The 13,840-nt window shown below is 45.1% G+C and overlaps 3 protein-coding genes across 3 annotated transcripts; all 3 read left to right on the top strand.

Moving 5' to 3' along the window:
* The first annotated feature begins 109 nt into the window (after positions 1-109).
* On the top strand, positions 110-5,037 carry LOC133921157 (galactoside 2-alpha-L-fucosyltransferase-like). The gene is made up of 2 exons (XM_062365924.1): positions 110-709; positions 3,368-5,037. The coding sequence occupies exons 1-2, from the start codon at positions 466-468 to the stop codon at positions 4,855-4,857; spliced, it is 1,734 nt and encodes a 577-aa protein (XP_062221908.1). The 5' UTR covers positions 110-465; the 3' UTR covers positions 4,858-5,037.
* A 2,338-nt stretch (positions 5,038-7,375) lies between these two features.
* On the top strand, positions 7,376-10,066 carry LOC133920355 (galactoside 2-alpha-L-fucosyltransferase-like). Its single transcript, XM_062364971.1, has 2 exons — positions 7,376-7,693; positions 8,495-10,066. Exons 1-2 carry the CDS (start codon positions 7,378-7,380, stop codon positions 9,967-9,969), a joined length of 1,791 nt encoding a protein of 596 aa, XP_062220955.1. The 5' UTR covers positions 7,376-7,377; the 3' UTR covers positions 9,970-10,066.
* A 331-nt stretch (positions 10,067-10,397) lies between these two features.
* LOC133920790 (galactoside 2-alpha-L-fucosyltransferase-like) lies at positions 10,398-13,736 on the top strand. The gene is made up of 3 exons (XM_062365369.1): positions 10,398-10,495; positions 11,374-11,467; positions 12,136-13,736. The coding sequence occupies exons 1-3, from the start codon at positions 10,398-10,400 to the stop codon at positions 13,588-13,590; spliced, it is 1,647 nt and encodes a 548-aa protein (XP_062221353.1). The 3' UTR covers positions 13,591-13,736.
* The last annotated feature ends 104 nt before the right edge of the window (positions 13,737-13,840 follow it).

Here is a 13,840-nt window from a genome sequence, read left to right as displayed (position 1 = left end):
GTAAGCGGATATATATTACTTACATAAAAATAATATTATAATACTGATAATTAGATCTAGCTGCACGAACGAATAACGCCTAACTCCATCGGTATATATTTACATATATCAGACGAAACTAAAATAATAAAAATGAAAAATAAAATATACTTGTCACTTTGATTATACATGCACCCGTAGCAGACACTCGCTGCCCGTACACAGTACACCCTGTCAATTCGTCAAGTGGCTATTAGTAAATGCTGCTACGCTGCAGTGCTCCGCTAGTCAGTAGCCACACCAACCCCACACCACCTCGCATTCAGCTTGCAAGTGCAACTTGCTTCGCTTGCTCACACGCGGAGCAGAGGAACAGGATGGCCGGACTCGTTTGACCCTCCCTCCCTCCCTGTCCCAAAAGCCAACATGCCGATACAAAAAAGAGGAGCTGCTGATGAGCTCATGTGACTGAGACAAGAGTAGACCATGGCGATGGGGAGCGGAGGCGCGGGCGACGAGGAGCGGCTGCCGCTGCAGCAGCAGGGGCTGGAGACGGAGAGGGCGGCCAGGTCGTCGGCGGCGGAGGCGAAGAAGCCGCGCAGGCTCTGGCGCTTCGCGCTAGCGGTGTGCTTCCTGGCCGTCCCGGCCGTCCTGCTCCTGCAGCGGTGGCAGGCCGGCGCCTCGCCGGAGTGGCTCTTCGAAGTTCAGCCCCCGGCGGAGGACGACCGAGGTGCGTGTGTGCGTGCGTGCATCTCCATCCTTATTTATCCGCGGGCTCATAACCTTGTTTGGAGCACACAGTGCTTGTGGTTTTTCAGACCTCCGGCTTCAAGAATTAGCTAAATATTCTTAGCTTCAGAAATTTGTGGAGGAGCGGTAGATACACCAAGAGTCTCTTGTTTAGACGTGTCATTTTGTTTTCATTTAAGTTAAAAAATAGAGATTTAAACCACTTTATTTTAGCATACTCAAGATCTGACGTGTAGCTAGGAGTTGGAGGCCTGCCCAGCGGCGTCTAACTTAGCCTTTTAGCGGAAGACCTTAGCGTTTCTGCACTTCCAGATGTTCCACAGAAAGCATATTAGGACAGTGCTTCTAACATTTGGATTAAATTGAATGAGGTTACTTCCAGATGTTCCACAGTGCTTGTGTGAACTAGGCATTACACCTTCAGCCGTGAGGGTAAAGGCCCACCTGTTAGTACTTTAGCATGGGCGATTTCGTCACCTCAAATTAGAATTTGTGCAATAGTGCTATACTTTTAGTACGTTTTCATGTACTCGCGGAGGTCTTCATGGTGTTCAATTGTCAATGGTCACTTGAAAACTGGGAGGAGGAGGATGTACAGTTTTAGAGAATCTCCAGATAGTTTTTTTCTCAAGAGAATTGTTGCTATCGTGATGACTCTTGATAGATTCGTCTGCACATTTGCTTTTCTCCTTTTATGCAAGACTGTTCTGAATGCGAGAAATGTAAAATAAAAGAGCGGAACTAGATAAGCATATTGTTTCGAATGGAATTGGAGGGAAATTCACTACATAAGGTATTTAAGATGCTAAAAATAATATGCTGTAAAATTTCGCTGTATATCATTGTTTGAGTCCTAAGGTCATGTGTAATGTCACAATTGTGCCAGCACACTGTTTTCGCAACTCGGCAGCAGATTCCGTAGAGTATTTCATGCTATCTCTTTCCCTTAAAGACAAGCTGTGCAAGAATAAAGTAGCACGGAGGATGTGCTGTGGTACCGTGGTTTCAATTCTGAATACTAGTAGTTAACTGATGGGTATTTCACAAAGAAATATGTGGTCCTCGTCGGAGAATAGTTCTCCCACTTTTTTTGAAGTAAGAATAGTAATATCTAGATGGAACATAAGGATCAGTTTTAAGTTAAAACATATTGTTTTGTTCTCAATAGATAACATAGAATTAGTTCTATACATGAATGTTAGAAAGATTTAGTTATGCAAAAAACTTTAGCTGTTTAGCTACAATCACGTATACTGGTCTGCTTTAGTCTAAGAAAAGGTTTTCACCTGCTTTATTGTAAGAAAAATCTGAAGCAAAATCATTCATTATGGGAAAATGCATGCATCTGCAGTGTGGATGGCAAACAGAGAAACTGTCGAGCTTGGTGATACAAACAAGACCATGTGACAGAGACCATATACAGGTGCATGCATGTCCAACTAATGGTTTAGAAATTAGAATGAGCATAATACTGCCTCCTGCACAAGGGAACATCATAGATCTGCTTCCTTCCCATGACCTAGTCCCTTGAATTGAAGAAAGGGCAGTCCTATGATGAATGACCTCCAAGTGGGCTGCATGATTTCTTTCAATTTGCAAGTAATTTTAATAGTGAAAGGAACAAACAACCTGCCAACCGTTCGAAAACAGTAGATGAATCTTACTATTACTAATTGGAGGCAAGCCTCCACGTTAATCCTCAAGTGAGACACGCTAGAAAATAGAGAAATTCTAGAAATTCTCACAAAAAGCAAAACATCCGACCACCGATTTGGTGGACTCTAATCATCATTGACAACAATAGCCATTGGATCAACATGCTTCTAAATTACCCACCTTTGCCATAAACTAGTTCCCCGCTCTTTAGTTTAAGAAGGTGGAGCTGTTTGGTAGCTCACAAAGATTATTAAAAAAATATTCCAAATTGCCCCCGATACATGCTTCTAAATTACCCACCTCTGCCATTATGAAAAAAATTAACACAAAGTACCCTAGTACATGCTTCTAAATTATCCACATCTGCCATTAATATTAATTTAGGTCTCTCTAAATTATGTCGTGGATTCCAGAGACAAACTAAAAAAAGAAAGGAAATATTATACCATGGATGGCCGCATACATATTAACAAATATCGTGAACGTGAGGAAACAACATGAAAAATAACTTTGCACATGATTCAGTAGAGGAATATAATAAGGAACGTGGTCAATATACACACATCAGTCACCTCTAAATCCTAAATCATAGGCGTTTCATGAAGTTCTATTTATCCATGTATTTTCTAAAACTATTTCTAGCCCAGCGCACAGGTTGATGGACTAGTACATTTAATCCATGGGCTTGTTATGAACAAACTTTTTGTTGCATGCTCCAATGCTATTCATTAAATGTCCACTCTTTCTGTTAGTCTTTTCTGGCATGTGTTTGTCTACCGTCTGCTTTGTTCTAGCATTTTTCTTTTAACATCTTATTTAAATGGTAACAACATATCTACTACTCCTACTGCTCCTCTGGTATTGGCTGTTCCCAAATGCCGACCCTTTCTAGCACTTTTAAGTGATCAAGTGTTTCACCACATCTTGTGCTATGTTAATGAACTACAAGCTGATGTGTCTGATGATCTCTTATCTTCTTCAGATATACAAGATGATATGTCTGATGATCTATCTCCTTCGCCACATATTGAGGACGATAAACTTCTGGGTGGCCTTCTGATTGAGGGATTTGAGGAAAAAAATTGTCGAAGCAGGTATCAGTTTGCACGCTACCACAATTCAACAAGAATACCTTCTCCATACCTCATAGAGAGGTTAAGGAAACAAGAAGCATTGCAAAAAAAGTGTGGTCCAGGCACTAAATCGTACAAGGAAGCCTCGAAACAGCTGAGGTCCGGTCAGGGCATCAACCTGACAGATTGCAACTATCTGTTCCTAATAATCCACGCTGGCTTAGGGAACCGGATGCTTGAGATCACTTCAGCATTCCTTTATGCACTCCTTACAAACCGGGTTTTGCTTGTGGACCGTTACAAGGAGATTGCTGACCTTTTCTGCGAGCCTTTCCCTGGAACTTCATGGTTAGTTCCTTCAGATTTCCCCCTGAACTATGGAGAGTATACTCAGAGTAGTCCAGAGAGCTATGGCAACATGCTGCAGAATAAAGTTGTCGGTGGCAATACAGATAGGTCTTTGGCTGGTACTAGACCTGCCTATGTGTACCTCCACCTTGATGGCAACTATGGTTTCCATGACAAACTTTTCTTCTGTGAAGATGACCAACAATTCCTGCAAGGTGTTCCATGGCTGATCATTAGAACTGACATGTACTTTGTGCCGTCACTGTTTCTTATTCCATCTTACCAAGAGGAACTCAGCAGGCTATTTCCTGAGAAAGACACCGTTTTCCATCACTTGGCACGCTATCTTTTCCATCCGACAAACAATGTTTGGTATTCAGTTACAAGATACTACCGGTCCTACCTTGCCAAAGCTGATAAAAAAGTGGGAATCCAGATCAGAATATATGAAACCAAGGGCATCTTGCAAAGAAATGGCCCGTTCCCACACATTTTGAATCAGATCCTTTCATGTGCTCAGAATGAAAAGCTGCTGCCAGAAATTAGCATGACAGAGGAAGCAACAACTGCAACTAAGAATAACCGAACGATTGCCGTTCTGACTACTTCTTTGAGCTCTTGGTACAGTGACCAGATCCGGAAGAAGTACGATGAGCACCAGACAATCGACGGCACCACTGTCAAGGTGTACCAGCCAAGCCACGAGGAGTACCAGAGGTCCATGAACAAGAAGCACAACATGAAGGCACTTGCCGAGATCTATCTACTGAGCATGACCGATGTGCTGATCACCAGTGGTTTTTCCACATTCGGGTATGCCGCTCAGGGACTTGCCGGCCTGAAGCCATGGATCATGTTCAGGTCAGAGAACCACGTCATGCCCGATCCACCGTGCGGCCGCGCCATGTCCATTGAACCGTGCTTCCATAAGGCTCCCTACTACGATTGCAAGGCGAAGAGGGACGCTGACTTGGGCAAGGTGGCGCCTTTCGTGAGGCACTGCGAGGACGTGAGCTGGGGGCTGAAGATTGTAAATCAAACTCAGTTGTAGCTGTAATTTTGTCAGTACTCAGGACATACTTGCGCGATAACTAGAGCAAAATTCTTTTTTTTGGGGGCAAAAAAACCTATACAAATGTATTCTTTTCTCTCTGTATTTGGTCCAAGTGTAGATAGTTGATAAACAGTTCCATGAATTTCTAATCAATGAACATTGCATTCTCGGGCATTATCTTGCGCACGTCTTGGCATTGCTTGTGTGTGACTGCCATGAACGAAACTCCCCGTCCAGTTCAGTTGTGACTTTTGTGAGTCTATGGCATGGTTATCGAGGCGCTCCCAGCCGTTAATCCGGGAGCTGGAGTTGGAGAGAATAGAGAAGTCAGCACGATTACAGAAATGCTATCAGGAACAAGGCAACGCACGGAGCCATCAACGGATTCAGATCTGCATTGCTACTTACCTTACGCTTTGTGGAGGCGACGCCCTCCTCCCAGGCCCGAACGCTTTTCTGCACGCGGCTCTGGCTCAAGTCAGCGGGAGGAGACGCCCTTGCGAGGCACGGAGGAGTGAGGACGGCGGCGGCCATGGCGTGCGCGCGGCAGGGGCTCGGGAGTTGGGCACACGGCATTGCGGGAACCCAGCCCTCGGTTTAAAGGAACTGCACACATCATAATATTTCTACGGGAAAACACAAAGTAGATGATTCACCTTGTTGGTATGATCTTAAAGTCAAACACATTTATATGAAAGGCAGGAAAATAATAATAGGAAAAGGTGGTGTTGCAAGGTTCTGGGAAGACCGATGGTTGGAACCTAAGCTTTTGTGTGATCTTTATCCTGTCTTATATGATGTATGTAATAACAAAGGTATCTCTGCGGGGCAAGCTAAAAATAAAAGCTTTAGAAGATGATTGACTGATCCTTTTAGACAGCAACGGGCTTCTATTGCCAATAAGATTACTGAAATTTCTCTGTCTACTGATGAGAACCAAGTCTCATGGAGATTTGCCAATTCTGGTAAATTTTCAGTCAAATCATTATACATAGCTCTTATGAGACACCATCTGAACTGTTCTTTCTATCTGGAAAGCAAAGATACCCCTCAAAGTAAAAAAAAAAAGTGGTTCATTGAACAAGGTGTTTTACTGACCAAGGACAACATGATTATGAAAAAATGGGTTGGTGATGCAACATGTAATTTTTGTTCCCATAACGAATCTATACAACACTTGTTTTATAGCTAAAGTAATTTGGAGCTTAATAGCAAAACGTTTCTCTATGCTGTCAATTCCATCAAATGTAGATCAATACTTTACATGGGTTAGGATGCTCCTACCCAAACATAATCAACTGCATGTTGTTGGCCTGGTTGCCATCTGTTGGGCAGTATGGATGGCAAGAAATAGAGCCTGCATTGAGAAGAAAATAATCTCATCTCTTTCTGAAGTACTTTTCCATGCATGTACTTTCTTGAAAATGTGGCCAGAACTTCAAACAGGGATGGACAGGGATAATCTGGAACAAGGTGCTGAAATCCTGATGCAGGCTGCAGCTCAAGCTATGCCACCTTCTGTCCAAGAAGTGACGCTGGAGCCCATCCTCCTCCTTCCTGCCCCAGTGATGAATCTAACTGATGATGAAGATGGTGGAATCAATCAAGATGCTTGAACAAATCCAAGAAGCTGCTGTGGAAGTTTCAGTTTTTGATGAATGTGTTGGTCAATATTGCAAGGTTTTTGGTTGTTCCCCCCTATTTGTCTGGTACTATCTCCGTTCTCTTTTACTTGTCGTTTAGAACATCGACATGATCTCTAATAAGTACATTTAATCATTACTTTTGATAACTAACTATCGGTAAAATTTGATAAAAATTAGATAATATCAAAGTATTTTTCATGACAAATTTATTACTATCATTTAAATGTACCAAATCCTAATGATTTTGTGTATATTAGTGGTTAAAGTTTATAAAATTTAACTATACGCATTACATCTATTTAAGAACAGATGAAGTAGTAAACTCTTTTCTTTCAGTGAAAAAGTCTCCTAGCAAATTTGTAAAAAGGACCTTGGATTCCTTTTTTCATTATGGGTAACTCTAGCAAATCTGCAGAGCGTTGCGGTATTACCCTGCCCATTTGTTGCTGTGCTGTAAAAAATGTTTAGATTTCAGTTCATCTACCAAGTTTTCCACAATAGCCAACATCCACGAGTCAAAAGGCCACCTCGATACCCACCAGAAGGGCTAGTCGATCAAAATTAATGGCCCCGCTAGTCAACTGGTTAGCTCTACGTACGACGATGAATACTACTAATATAGTCAGTTGCCAGTGGCAACAGTGCAGCACCCAGGAGTACAGCTTACGATTAGTTCCAAATCCTATACGTATCGATCGACTAAAACAATATACTAATCTTCGAGGAGTGAAGCCTGGTGACTATCAAATGCGCAGCGTCCAATCCGACGAAGCTGTAGTTTTCAATTCCGAACTCGCTAGTGGATTCGCGGCGCAACTTAAGGCATCGACCCGAGCCCTAGCTAGTTTACCTAGGCCGGCCAGCCGCGGAAATGCAGCAGCGCAAACCCAAGGTGTTCGGCGCCGCCGAGAGCGCGGCGCAAGGGACAGAGCATGAGGTCCCAGCGGCGCAGGCCGCGATGGCACGCCACAGCTGGCCGGATCAGGCCGAGGGGGCTCCGGAGCAGTACTCGCCCGTGCCGCGGAAGAAGAGGCTGGCCCTGGCCGAGAAGCGGTGGAGCACGGTGGTCAACGTCGTGCTCGTCGCCTTCGTCATGACCGTGCTGCCGGTCGTCGTCCTCGTCTTTGCCGGCGGCCCCGGCGCGCCGGCGGTCTGGATCGCGGCCGCCAAGGCCCAGCTACGCCGAGGTGAGTCCCGCTGCTCTTCCCACTCTAGCCACTGTCTGGCAGGCTCACAGAATGCCTCGCTGTTCCGGAGATTCCCGGCTCTGTTCAGACTTGCAGTGCCACTGCGTTTCTCTGAAAATGTAGGTCACATGCCGACCCGCGGAAGTGAAATTTTCACATGTCCAACCACACACTAACTTATTAAAACTATTTATTTACGTTAAGGTATGTATTAAAAAAATAGATGAAAAATTATAAAAGAAATAAATAAAACTAGAGGATAGATGAATATCATATCAGAGAGATAAATAATTAAGATAAACTGTGTGTGCACAAATCTTTACAGTTTTTTTTATTTCCCGCCGACCCACGCATCAGGCAGCTGTGTAGCATGCGCAGCCATGCGCTTGCGTTGGTGCTGCTGAGCACACGTCGTTTTCGTTTCCTCCTGTCCGGTTCGATGCATGGTTGAATAGATTTGCATATCATTGTTTCCACATGTAACTGATATGCGGTAGCATTTTGTTGACATCGTTCTCTCTGATCGTTGTTTGCTGCGCCGCGAGACGCTAAAACGCAGAATGGATTTTTGATGGTGTGATTCGTATCAGAGATGGGCTAACCGGCCCAAATAGGCCAGCATCATGTAGGATGCTATGCATGTGCGACCAAATTATCATGGGTTCCATTACCGCTCGGCGGGCTTATGTGGGCCCATTTGACCAGGCACGTCTTATTGTTTCGCACGCCCTGCACGTGCAGTCTAGTCCATCACATGACCATGTCGTGACACAAATTCACCTTACAATTTGCTCCGTGCAGGTTCCGGCGACGGCTCCTTCCCGTACGCGAGAAGCCCACCTGACAAACTTCTCGGCGGCCTCTTGCCCGACGGATTCGACGAGAAATCATGCCGCAGCCGGTACGAGTCCTCCATGTACCGCCGGAACCCGGCACGGCAACCTTCTCCACACCTCATCGCGAAGCTGCGACGACACGAAGAGCTCCAGAGACGGTGCGGGCCGAACACCGACGCGTACAACCGCGCCATCCAGCAGCTGAGGGCCGGCAAGAGCGTCCGCTCACCCGAGTGCAAGTACCTGGTCTCCATCTCGTACCGCGGCCTCGGCAACCGCATCCTGGCCGCCGCGTCGGCCTTCCTCTACGCGGTGCTCACCGACCGCGTCCTTCTCATTGACCCTAGCAACGAGATGGACGAGCTGTTCTGCGAGCCGTTCCCCGGCACGACGTGGCTGCTCCCGCTGGACTTCCCCCTGGCGAGTTACACCAACTTCAGCATCGACGCGGCCGAGAGCTACGGCAACATGCTGAAGAATAAGGTGCTCAGTACCGACGTGCCGTCGACGACGACGCAGCTGCCGGCGTTCGCGTACCTCCACCTCGACCACGACTACGGCGACGAGGACAAGATGTTCTTCTGCGACGACGATCAGCGGCTGCTGTCGAACATCCAGTGGCTGGTCATGAGGACCGACTTGTACGTCGCGCCGGGGCTGTTCCTGCAGGTCACGGCGTTCCAGGAGCAGCTCGACATGCTCTTCCCGGAGCGCGACGCCGTGTTCCATCACCTGGGGCGGTATCTGTTCCACCCGACCAACCGCGTCTGGGGCCTCGTCACGCGGTACTACCGCGCGTACCTCGCGCGGGCGGAACTGCGGCTCGGCATCCAGGTGCGCGCCTTCGATTCCTGGCAGGCGAAGTCACCGCATGTCCTCCAGCAGATCACGTCGTGCGTCTGGAAGGAGAAGCTACTCCCGGAGGTTCTCACCACGGAAGAACACACCGTGCCGATGCCCGGCGCCGCCAAGCCCAAAACTGTGCTGATCACCTCTCTCCGGTCATGGTACTACGAGCGCATCAAGGGAATGTACTGGGAGCAAGCGACGGCGACCGGCGAGGACGTGAGCGTGCACCAGCCGAGCCACGACGAGCACCAGCAATTCGGCAAGAAGTCGCACGAGGCCAAAGCCTGGGCAGAGATGTACCTGCTGAGCCTATGCGACGTGCTGGTGACCAGCGGCTGGTCCACGTTTGGGTACGTGGCGCAGGGGCTTGGCGGCATGACCCCGTGGGTGATGTACAGGCCGGACAACACCACGACGGTGCCGGACCCGCCGTGCGGCCGGGACGTGTCCATGGAGCCGTGCTTCCACTCGCCGCCCGTCTACGACTGCAAGCTGAAGCGTGGAGCGGACACCGGGAAAATGGTGCCGCACGTCCAGCACTGCGAGGACGTGAGCTGGGGGTTGAAACTTGCTGATCCAAAGTTGCACTAGGCTTGAAATTTCAAAGCAGATTCTGGTGTATCTAGGTTGAAAGATCATGTTTGCTTTAGTTTGATCAATGGATATATATCAGGCAACATGACACGAGAAGCGACACCATCTGGTCTGGGATCTGGAATTCTCGATAAAGGGGATTCTTCTGATGATATTTGGGACTTTCAATTGGATCCAAATCTCAGTTACAGCACGTTAAACAATATTCAAAGATCACATTTGCTTTAGTTTGAACAAGGATACCAAGCATCGTGACATAAAGAGGAACGTGAAGCATCTTTTAAGGAAAAGAAACTGATGAACCGTACGTTTTTTGAAGGGGAAAGAAGAGAGACGAGTGGGACAAGGTAGAAAATGTATTGTGTTGCTCATTAGAACTGTAGAGCGCGCATGCATATAGCTGGCATGGAGCTTTTCACGGTGCCATGGCAAGCTGGCATCATCACAGTTCTCACGGAGGCAATAAGCTTATCGAGATGAAATCCTCTTGGCTGCCAGATTGGGCGCTCATCGAGATCTCTTGGTATCGTCGATCTGCAGGGACACGACGATGAATCATCTTGCTGCGGAGCTATTCCACGAGGCTGTTTGAAGCACACATGTGCAGTGCACCCCTGCTACAAACTGCACTGGTCCTAGAAAACACGTCCGCGAGTCCCTCCATCAAAAACTCAAAAAGCGGAAAACAACCCACCGCCCGAGCCTCATCAGTCATCAATCATCCTCAATAAACCACTAAGCGTATATTTAGTTTGAGTATAATCTTGTTACTTTTAATTTTAGTTAGGTTGTAGATTTTAAGATAACTATTCAGTTGACTGTCACGATTATAATAAATTACTCTGTTAGCCCTCCGACCTATACACTATATATTTATTTTTTAATAATTTTATTACACATATGACTAAAAATTTATTAACCATATTTCTTATAACAAACCATACTTACTAAGGTTAATCGTAGCACTATTAAATATAAAACAAACATGCCCTAAAACAACTGTACATTCGAGACCGCCCATGCCCAGAAGGCATGAACCACTCCCTCACGCACGACATCATCTGACTGAGATCAACAGCTGAAACCCCATGCCTAACTAAAGTTGTCGCCACACCGAGGTGCTGCAGCTCCACCGACAAAGGCCCTCTTTGGATATGTTTTTTCTTGAAAAAAGCTCTAAGGTATCTAAGGGCCTTTTGGTCCCAATTCTTTTTTGACTTTTAGCTGACTGAGAAAGTAACTGTTGTTGAAATGAACTAGAAGCTAAGAAAAGGCTGAGATAAGCTATTGTGACTTTTGATATATTAAAAAGCTAAAAATTTATTTAAAAACAATAATCAAAATTTAATAGCTATAACCATTTTCTTAATTAAATAGAAAACTCAATTTATCCAAACACAGCCAAGGCTCTGCGGCGAGGAGGGGCCAATTTCTCGACTCGGATCCCGCCAGGCTCTCCAGCGGCGGCGACCTGCACCATGCCCCACCGCGCGATGGGTAAGAAAACAACATGTGCTTGTGCGTGTTCGTCAGTTTGACAGTTTCCATCTGGAGTTCCACTGCTCTAGGACCTTCATTTGGTGCCAATTTTGAATTCCCCGAGTATTTTGTGTTGATGGCGACGTTACATCTGGTATGGCAGCCGTGATGTCTTTATTGAATAGTTAGTGTAAGTTTTGCAGAACTTACCAAGCCTTTTTTACCCCTACAACTGTATGTAGCAATTTAGCTTCTGGGCCTTGACCCTTGAGTGATGCAAAATGTTAGGCTCTGATATGCTTGATAGGTTCTGGCATCGATTGTTGGGGAGGGAATGAGGGATGGTAACTATCAGTGAAAATATGTTATGATAATTGTCAGAACACAGCTGGAAATTCAAAAGTCAAAACGATTCACAGCGTTGCTTACCATAGAAACGAGTAGCATCTGAAATTCTAGCTATTATGTTTATTAGACTGATAACTGAAGTGATAGTTGAAAATAATTCATTGTTACCTCACTATTTTTTCTCTTTTTTGAGAATCTCTACTACCTCGCTTGTATATTGTCATGAATGGAACCTGATCAAGGAATGAATAAAATTTCCATTTGTCCTCTACAGATTGGAGTCAAATTATTCTATCTGAATTCTGATACAAAACTATTATCTGGCTGTTTTCAGGAGAACATGGAACCTCAGTGTCTTCCAAAGTTAAAAAGGACAAACTTATTGGTGGCCTGTTAGATCCTGGTTTCGATGAACAGTCATGTCTAAGCAGATACCAGTCAGTATTGTATCGAAAAGAATCACCCCATTTACCATCGACATACCTTCTGGAAAAACTAAGGGAACATGAAGTTCTCCAGAAGAAGTGTGGCCCACATACAGTATTATACAAGAAAGCTACTGAGCAGCTAAAGTCTGGTCAGGATATTAAGGTCAGGGATTGTAACTATTTGGTCTGGGTATCTTATAGTGGTCTTGGGAACAGGATCTTAACTATTGCCTCAGCATTTCTCTATGCCATCCTTACAAACAGATTTTTACTTGTTGATGGAGATAAAAGCACTGCAGATCTTTTCTGCGAACCATTCCCTGAAACATCATGGTTATTACCGTCGGATTTTCCTATTAAGCAGTTTAAGAAATTCAGTACTGGTCCTCGTGAGAGTTATGGAAACATGCTGAAAACTAGAATTATCCGTTCTGATGGTTCTTTTAAGGGCCCTAACCCTGCCTTCCTCTATCTTCATCTGGCTCATGACTACGATGACTATGATAAGCTTTTTTTCTGTGAACATAATCAGCAATATCTTCACAGAATCCCATGGCTCATCTTAAAATCTGATAATTACTTTGTACCTTCACTTTTCCTGATCCCAGCATACCAAGAGGAACTCATGAGGCTTTTTCCTCAGAAAGATACTGTTTTCCATCACTTGGGACGTTACTTGTTCCACCCTACCAATGTTGTCTGGGGTTTGATTACAAGGTACTATGATTCTTATCTTGCCAAAGCTGACGAAAAGTTGGGTATTCAGATCAGAGTCTTTGATACTGAAACTTGTCCGTTTCAGCATGTCTTGGATCAGGTCCTTGCATGCACACTGAAGGAAAAGCTGTTGCCGGAAGTTAATGCTCAACGGCCAATTGTATCAACAAGAAACATCAGATCGAAAGTTGTTCTGGTCACTTCTTTATACTCTGGATACTACGAAAAGATTAGGAACATGTACTGGGAACATCCAACGACAAATGGTGAGATAATTAGCTTCCACCAGCCAAGTCACGAGGAGCATCAGAATTCAGACAAGAAAATGCATAACATGAAAGCATGGGCAGAGATTTATCTGTTAAGCTTATCTGATGTTATGGTAACAAGTGCATGGTCAACTTTTGGGTACGTTGCCCAGGGTCTGAGTGGTTTGAAGACGTGGCTTATGTTCAAGCCTGAAAACAGCACCGCGCCTAATCCACCTTGCCATCAAGTTATGTCCATGGAACCGTGCTTTCACGCTCCACCTTTCTATGATTGCAAAGCTAGGAGGGGAACTGGTACGGGAAATCTTGTTCCGCATATAAGACATTGTGAAGATATGAGCTGGGGGATCAAGCTAGTTGATAAGAATGAATGGTAGATGTGGTGGTTTTACTTTGTTCAACTCATATATGTACAGTACAAGTCAACACTTTCTGCTATACATTTTTCAGGCATAGGTTTATCTTTGTATCTATATTGAGCAAGATTTTCTGACTTAGTTAATACGAAAGAAGTGACTCGGAATGCTGCATTCGTGGTCAAGTATAAGCTCAGTGCAACTATAACATTTATGTCCCTTTATATTATTTGCACCTTTTTGTAAAATCTGTTTATGGCATGCTTGTACC

The sequence above is a fragment of the Phragmites australis genome, chromosome 6 (assembly GCF_958298935.1).
Source record: "Phragmites australis chromosome 6, lpPhrAust1.1, whole genome shotgun sequence".
Taxonomy (NCBI): domain Eukaryota; kingdom Viridiplantae; phylum Streptophyta; class Magnoliopsida; order Poales; family Poaceae; genus Phragmites; species Phragmites australis.
Note: the sequence above shows the minus strand (reverse complement) of the source record. Positions and strands in the feature narration are given on the sequence as shown.

What these genes read in the sequence shown, in the direction of transcription:
- LOC133921157 (XM_062365924.1), top strand. Translation starts at nt 466, where the DNA reads ATGGCGATGGGGAGCGGAGGCGCGGGCGACGAGGAGCGGCTGCCGCTG. An exon ending in CCCGGCGGAGGACGACCGAG is followed by an intron (nt 710 to 3,367) that starts GTGCGTGTGTGC and finishes TATCTTCTTCAG; the next exon opens with ATATACAAGATGATATGTCT.
- LOC133920790 (XM_062365369.1), top strand. Translation starts at nt 10,398, where the DNA reads ATGGCAAGCTGGCATCATCACAGTTCTCACGGAGGCAATAAGCTTATC. An exon ending in GCGCTCATCGAGATCTCTTG is followed by an intron (nt 10,496 to 11,373) that starts GTATCGTCGATC and finishes ATCCAAACACAG; the next exon opens with CCAAGGCTCTGCGGCGAGGA. An exon ending in ACCATGCCCCACCGCGCGAT is followed by an intron (nt 11,468 to 12,135) that starts GGGTAAGAAAAC and finishes CTGTTTTCAGGA; the next exon opens with GAACATGGAACCTCAGTGTC.
- LOC133920355 (XM_062364971.1), top strand. Translation starts at nt 7,378, where the DNA reads ATGCAGCAGCGCAAACCCAAGGTGTTCGGCGCCGCCGAGAGCGCGGCG. An exon ending in CAAGGCCCAGCTACGCCGAG is followed by an intron (nt 7,694 to 8,494) that starts GTGAGTCCCGCT and finishes TGCTCCGTGCAG; the next exon opens with GTTCCGGCGACGGCTCCTTC.